The 7,556-nt window shown below is 42.1% G+C and overlaps 1 protein-coding gene across 1 annotated transcript; it reads right to left on the bottom strand.

The window, feature by feature from the left end:
* Positions 1-252: 252 nt before the first annotated feature.
* On the bottom strand, positions 253-4,755 carry RPL34 (ribosomal protein L34). The gene is made up of 5 exons (XM_043570902.1): positions 4,726-4,755; positions 3,271-3,344; positions 3,088-3,187; positions 2,673-2,776; positions 253-377 (listed from the first exon to the last, which is right to left on the bottom strand). The coding sequence occupies exons 2-5, from the start codon at positions 3,333-3,335 to the stop codon at positions 293-295; spliced, it is 354 nt and encodes a 117-aa protein (XP_043426837.1). The 5' UTR covers positions 3,336-3,344; positions 4,726-4,755; the 3' UTR covers positions 253-292.
* Between the last annotated feature and the right edge of the window lie 2,801 nt (positions 4,756-7,556).

The raw sequence follows: 7,556 nt of genomic DNA on the forward strand, positions 1-7,556 counted from the left end.
CATCCTGAGTTTTGGTGCTGAAGGAGATTGGATGGAAATGATGCAGTGGAATTAAAAGAAACATCCGGATATAACAGCCACTCTTCTCAAACCTCCCCAAGTGTTCTAGAGGTGCTATCAAAAAATTCTACCCATCACTGGCCTCCATTATGGTCTTTCAGTAAAAGCAATCAACTAAAAATCACGGAATCCCAAACACCACATAGAAACCAAACCTGTATACTAACAAATTACAACAGCAATAACAGAAAACGCCTTTGATTGTTTTATTACTCAAAAAAGCTTCATTTCTTTATTTAGCTTTCTGACTCTGTGCTTGTGCCTTCAACACTTTCACAACGATTTTCTGCTCCTCAATAAGGAATGCACGTTTGATCCTAGAAAGAAAAATAATAAATGAATACAGTTTAAGATAAAACCCACTGATTTAATAGGCAGGAAAAGTACCATAAAAGAATTGAGTAAAGCAATCAGGGAAGATACGTAGAAAAGTAAATGAAACCCACGAGTATAGACTAAAAACTTAAGAGTGAAATTAGATGGCCAGAACCGTTTGGCTGGCTGAAAGTCTCCTTTCTACACTGGCAGTTTAAGTAGGATAATCCTTCAATTCTATGCCAATTGCACCTGCCCTCTTCTTCTGAGTCACGAAGGAATTACATATGGGAAACCCAAATGAAGGTTAAAAGCTAATGGCAAGAGGCATTTTATCAAGAGCAAAGTTTCTACAGCCTGGGGTCAACTCTACTACTTACTAGCTGTGTGATCTTGGGCAAATAACTTTCTCTGTCAAAAGGTACACAAAGAATCTTATACCCATTTCACAGGGTTTTTATGAAGATTAAACTTGGAAGGAGTTGCAGTGTGTGTACTCTGAACCTCCCGTTAGAGAAGAAGTACATTTTATCAATCACTATTATTACAGTGCATGGGACCTGGCAAATAGCAGGTACTAACTACCATTCGTTAAAGCAAAGCTACCTCCACAGAGAAAGCACTCAATTCCCACAAAAACCTCCCCATTTATGATCTCTATTTGTAACCCTGGTCATCTAATAATATGGCCTAAAATTCCTGGAATTTTGGACTCCTTCAAATCTCCCCAATGTAATCACATTATAGAAACACAACTGACTGGTGCCACTTTTACTCAGGACCCTTACAAATTCCCTAAACTTACTCAAAGACCAGACTCTTGTCAGTGTCACAGCTAATACTAACCTATAGACAACCGGTAGATCTACATCCAAATTTCCAAGAGCTAGGGCCCAAGAATTGGACTTTCAATAAATGTGCCCATGATTATGTATAGCAAGGTCTGGGAACCAGACTGGTAAAAGGCCAAACTCCACTAGCTTAAAACTAACACATGACCCTTCCGCCTCCACGTATCTTTCCAATCTCATTGCTCGTTCTTTCATATTCTTTGCCCTTTCAACCTCTTGACCAACATTTACCTATCATGCAGGTTCCACCCCAAATACCGTTCCCAGAGTCCCAACTACTTGAAAGTAATTTCTCCTCCAAACTTTAATCATAGTTCAGTTTTCCAGTATTTCATGGAAGTTCTATTTACCGTGTATTTGTACTACTGTAACGTTTACCATCCCCCTACAAATTAACTCCTGAAAGGCAGAGGGAACTTGCAAGTTTGTTGTCAGATTTGGTTTAGAAACCTAGCCCGACCACTTTACAGAACTAGCTGAATAAACTAGAGGCATCCAACTCTTCTGAAGCAGCTCTGTAACTTGTGAAGACCAACCTCCTTGCAAATCCTCCCAGTCAGGTCTTTAGAGGCAATTCATGTATTATCAGTGAGGCTACAATCAAGGGTCTCAATAAAACCTAGAACGAATCCCAGTGCTGCTCCTCACTGGCTGTGAATTTAAGCAACAAGCCTTGTTTCCTTCATAGAAAGTAGAACAGTCCCTGATGGACTTTTGACGTTTAGCATAAAAACTCTACTACTCCACTTCTACCTATGCCACTACCAACTCTCTCACATATCCCAACATCCCAGTCCTCGACCTGGAACACTGTCCTCCCCTCTCACTCACTCCACCAGCCTTTAGGTCTTCATGCAGGTGCCACCGCCTTAGCCTTCACCGAGAGGAAAACCATTCCAAGCACTCACCTTTTGTTGAAAGAATGAGGTTACTATCCATCCTGCTGCAGTTTTCGTTCTGGCACATCAAAAGTCTCCCTCCCGGCTCAAAATCCATCAATTCCTACCTGTTTTAGGATCGAGCTAAAAGTCTGTCCTTTAAGGGCCTGTGTAACCTGTGACTTCTACCTTTCTTGTCTATCACCTCCTGCAAAGCTCTGCTACAGCCACACTAGAACTACATATATTCTCTTCCTACACTTTTTAGACCTTCCTCTCTCCATCTACCTGACTGACCAAAAACTAATAGTTTCTTATCTACCTCCTCCACAAAATCAAGGTCATTTTAATTTCTACATCTGGCATAAAGATGCCGCCAAATCCTAATTGAATTTAAGTGAACCAGTATCTTTACTGGTTTGTACAGTATCAATTGCCCCTAGCCTAGGAAGGACTCTAAAATAGGCTACTCGTGTTTACGTTTCACCAGTCTTCTAATAATCATTAGCATTCAGTGTAACAGACATGCACACACGTTTGAGAAAGTCCATTTAAGAGTGATATTTACCTGTCACGAACACACTTAGCACACATGGAACCACCGTAGGCCCTGCTGACGTGTTTTTTCGTTTTGGACAGCCTCATAAGAACTTTAGGTCTCACAGCACGAACCTGCACAAAGTCAATGTTGAGATTATTTCGTGATGCTTTAACAGAAACAGAAATTGTACTAGATGTGACATATGGCAAGTATAAACACTAAACTACAACAGGAAATGGTATACTGCTTTATCTGAAAGGCATTTCCCTGTATTTATCACATAGGCTTTAAAAGTCCACGTTCTTGACAAATGTGGATCATGGATTAGTACTTTGCAACCTTCCTAGTGGTGACCTCTCCTTCACTCCATCCCTTACCAAGATGCTAACGCTCCCTAGTTCAATTCTTGTTTACGTTATTGAGAGCAAAAAGGATCACTTACTCCTCGAAGTCGGCCTGGGCACACGCCACATGCAGATTTTGGTGCTTTCCCAACCTTCTTGGTATAAAGGTAAACGATTCTATTACCTGGGGTTCGGGACCTAGAAAGTGAGAGAATAGGGAACAGGCTCAGCATTCTGCAGAGTAAATGACAAGATGTATTTTAAATTTTAGAAATACTTACAGCCTAGTTTTGTTAGAGGCTGTATTGTAGGACAGCCTACGTCGGTATGTCAAACGCTGGACCATTCTGAATGCCTAAATTAAGAAAGGAATGAAATTGCATTGTAGGAATAATTCCAATCTTACAGGAAAACAGCATCACATAATTTATACGTTCCGTATATTCTTATATACAATAATCCTTAAAGTATCTTATGAAAAGAATTCCGTATTTTAAAACTACTGAGATTTAAAGGTGCCTGGTAAGAATACTAACAGACCCATGTTTGTTTTCCTTATGGTAATCAATGGTGGCACTAGGTTAAAATTTACCAGATGTATTCCTCAAAACGTCTGATTCTGTTTGGAGTCGTGTCCAGAAAAGTGCTACTAACAGGCAAATTTAAGAAACCCTGTTTTTAAAGCAAAAGCGCACCTGAGCATCTATGTTGAACCCTCACTTAGGCCATCTACTGGCCTATACAGCACAAGGGGCTAGCTTCCTTGTCTCTACATTTTTACGGAGTTCACACAGCTGTCATTAGTTACAAATGAGAGAGGCTATCCTGACCAACCTAGTGCAATGCCTGTCACATGAAAGATGCTCAGGGTTCAGTGTCTTGTCCCGAAGTAGCATGTGTGACAAGCTAAGTGCCAAATAATACTTATTTTTGTATCAAAGAGTCTTTGGATTATGGCATTTTTTTTGATCAACTGGAAATAACACTGAATGTCACTGAGCAAATCGGTATGTAAGTATGCCTATGAACCGTTTTCTCAGTTAACTGCTCAAAGTAACATGAAAACGTAAACAAGACTTGAATCCTCATTTTTAACCTCAAACTTTGTAATCATTTCATCACCTGCAATGCAAAAGTAAAGAGCCTGCTTTTGTTGTTATAAGGTCTTTACTAACATTACACTGAAACATAACTATGAAGACACCAAAAGCGACCCCGAAGGCCAATGAGATCCAAGAAGCCACCATTCCGTTTACATCTCCAAAACCAAGACCGAAAACTCCCTATTAACATTTTTATCTTCCTTGCTATTGGCCTTGGAAAAGAAAACATTTTGAAACAACGACCCGAACATCCTGGTCTCCGGTCCTCCCAAAAACCTGAGAACATCTACTACAGGCGCACTTAACGTGGGCATTAAAATAGAAAACGTTCTGCGATTTCGCAGCCTCAATCAGCCGAACCACAACTCGTAGGTCTCCAAAAGCGACCTCGAAGGCGGCAAAGTTCCAGGTGATGAGCTCCAGCTATTCCCGGCTCGGGAGGGGTGGTCCGGATCGATGGCGCTCTGAGGCTAAAAGCCGGGGGACCGGCTCACCACCAGCTTTCCTTCTGAACCCTTATCCCTATGCCAGTCCAAAAGGCTGCGCCTGAGAAATCCTGGTTCCTCTAACTCCCCGGATGGCGGCCGATTGTAGAGGGAGTAAGCAACAGGGAAAAGGAAAAAGCAACCATACCTACAGACGCCGTCCCCGGAAGAGGAAAAAGGAAGTACTTGCAAGTTTAAAGGTTAAATAGGACTGCGTCGGACAGGAAGTTACGTCATAACCAGAGCCGCCATGTTGTACGGAAGCCACCTAGCTCCCCTCCATGGGAGGGAATGCATAGCGCCGCCACGTTGTACGGCAACCGACGTGCCGCCTTTCCTTGGGCCCGGATGCAAGTCAGCAACCCACAAAGCCACACTCAAGATCTTTTGGGAATCGCCCTAGAAGCAAATGCAAATGACAAAGGAACTGCAAAGGGCGGAGGTGGGACGAAATCAACTTTTTTCGTTCTTAGGGGTGCTACAACGTATTTAATCTAAAGGGCGCCAGCTTTGCAGTTAGACCTAGGTTTAAAACCCAATTCTGACACTTGTTATTAGTTGACCTTTGAGGAGTTGCTGTCTTTAACCTTCCCTTCTTTTTTACTTATCATTCATTCAAAGCACAAGCTTTACAAATTGGATTTAAATCCAGTATCTACTAATTATTAGCTGTGTTACTTTGAGCAAGTCTTTAAATGAGTTATGTCATGATCAAAGGCACAATAAAATTAAAGCACTTAGCACAGGTCTTGTGGAGAGCAAGTGCTCAATAAATGGTGGCTAATCTTACGACTATGTACAAAGAGCTTCACATGAGTGGTAAAATTTGAGCTGGGACTTAAAAATGAGAAAAGGGAACCACCCCCCCGCCCCCGAAATAGCATGTAAAAGCTAACATTAAGGGCCTATGTGTATTTTTCTGAGACCAGAATTCTTAGACTTCTTTATATTGTCAAAGGGATTCGTGACCTCCAAAAAAGTAAAGAGCACTTTGTCTGAACTCTAAGGAAAGATGCTAAAAAGGGCCTTTAAATTTTTATCTGACCTTAGGTTCCCTGCAAACATGCTGAGGGTTGCATGCCGGTGTATTGGAGAGTGCTCCTAAAAAAATACATCCCTAGGGAAATGAAGAAGGTAGGAGCAGGGGACCCACAATGTGGTTGCAGCTGAGGCCTCAGCTATTCCAACTAGGAGCTCTGGAATTAGGATGTCTCTCTTCGTTGTCCCAAACAGGCAAAGGAGCCAGGCCTTTGTATTCCCAGATCAGCGTCCTTACTCTCTGCATGCCCTCTGACCCTGAGTGAAGCAGGTTCTTTCTTTCTCTTTTTTTTTTTTTTCAAATTTTTATTTTTTAACATTTATTCATTTTTGAGAGACAGAGGGAGAGGGAGACACAATCTGAAGCAGGCTCCAGGCCCTGAGCTGTCAGCACAGAGCCCATTGCGGGACTCAAACCGAGGAACCATGAGATTGTGACCTGAGCTGAAGTCGGATACTTAACCAACTAAACAGCACAGGCGCCCCTCTTTCTTCATTTTTTTTTTAAGTTTATTTATTAAATTTTTTTTTTCAACGTTTATTTATTTTTGGGACAGAGAGAGACAGAGCATGAACAGGGGAGGGGCAGAGAGAGAGGGAGACACAGAATCGGAAACAGGCTCCAGGCTCTGAGCCGTCAGCCCATAGCCCGATGCGGGGCTCGAACTCACGGACCGCGAGTCGTGACCTGGCTGAAGTCGGACGCTTAACCGACTGCGCCACCCAGGCGCCCCTAAGTTTATTTATTTATTTTGAGAGAGACCGAGCGCAAACGCGAGTGGGGGAGAGACAGAAGAGAAGTCAGAGAGAATCCCAGGCCGCCTCCGCGCTGCTCCATCTCAAGAACCATGAGATCACAACCTGAGCTGAAACCAAGTCTGACGCTCAACCTACTGAGCCACCCAGGCGCCTGGAGTGAAGCAGTTCCTTGAAGCTGAGAGCATTGTCTAGTGAGGGAGGCAGATGTGTGCCTGCTGCATTGACCCAGAAGAGAGAATTTGAGTAGAGCGTCCCAATATCCATTCAAGGTCCCTTCCACGTTTCCTGGTCTGACCGTTCTTGAGGTGAGGAAGCAGGCAGGTGACTGAGGGCAGATTGCCTTGTTCATATTAGAGATCTGTCTTGGACTGTGAGTCCTGTTAAGGACATCATGCCTCACGTTTTTGTCACCATACCAAATGGAAGGCTCTGGTTATATCCTTCCCTTTGTTAACTCTTAAAGAGCTGCTTCTCTCCTGACCTAGTCGTGAGTTATTTCCCTCCTTTCCAGTCGGTTTTAGTCCTTCTGGAATCCCTTTCATCTCTGTAGCAAGCAGCAGACAGAGTCATAAGTGGTTTTTGAATGAGTGAACAAATTTACTTGGAATATATTCTCTTTCTTTCTGAAGAGACTGTGCTGGGCTGATGGGTACAACAACAGGAGATGGGAATCCTTAACATGCTGTAGTATGGTTTACTTAAGTTTCCATGCCCTACTCTATCCCAACAGAAAAGAATAGTGGTCTATCATAATTTTCCCTTATTATACTTAACTGAGTTCCATCATGTGACTTTCTTCTCTTTCAATCTGTATTTGCATTTTTCTTGGTCAGTCTTGCCAGAGATATGGACTATTTTATTAAACATTTCGAAGAACCTCATTTGTTTTTATTAATCTTTCTCTCTTTTATTCTCCATTCATTGACTTCTGTGTACTTTTACTAAATATCTTATAAACTTTGTGAAATTGAAATATGATGAAGCTACCTCACACTTTTTTTCTGGCTTGAACTGGGAAACTTTGAGGTTTAAAATTCATTTACTTGAAAGACTTTTCCGGAAACTTATTAATTTTAATGTGGCCAAATGTATCTTTTCTGAGTTTGTGCTTTGTGTGTCTTGTTTTAAGTATCCTTTTCTACTCAAAGGTCTATAAGATATTCACCCGTATTTTCTGGCAAT

This window comes from Prionailurus bengalensis, chromosome B1 (genome assembly GCF_016509475.1).
Source record: "Prionailurus bengalensis isolate Pbe53 chromosome B1, Fcat_Pben_1.1_paternal_pri, whole genome shotgun sequence".
NCBI lineage: Eukaryota > Metazoa > Chordata > Mammalia > Carnivora > Felidae > Prionailurus > Prionailurus bengalensis.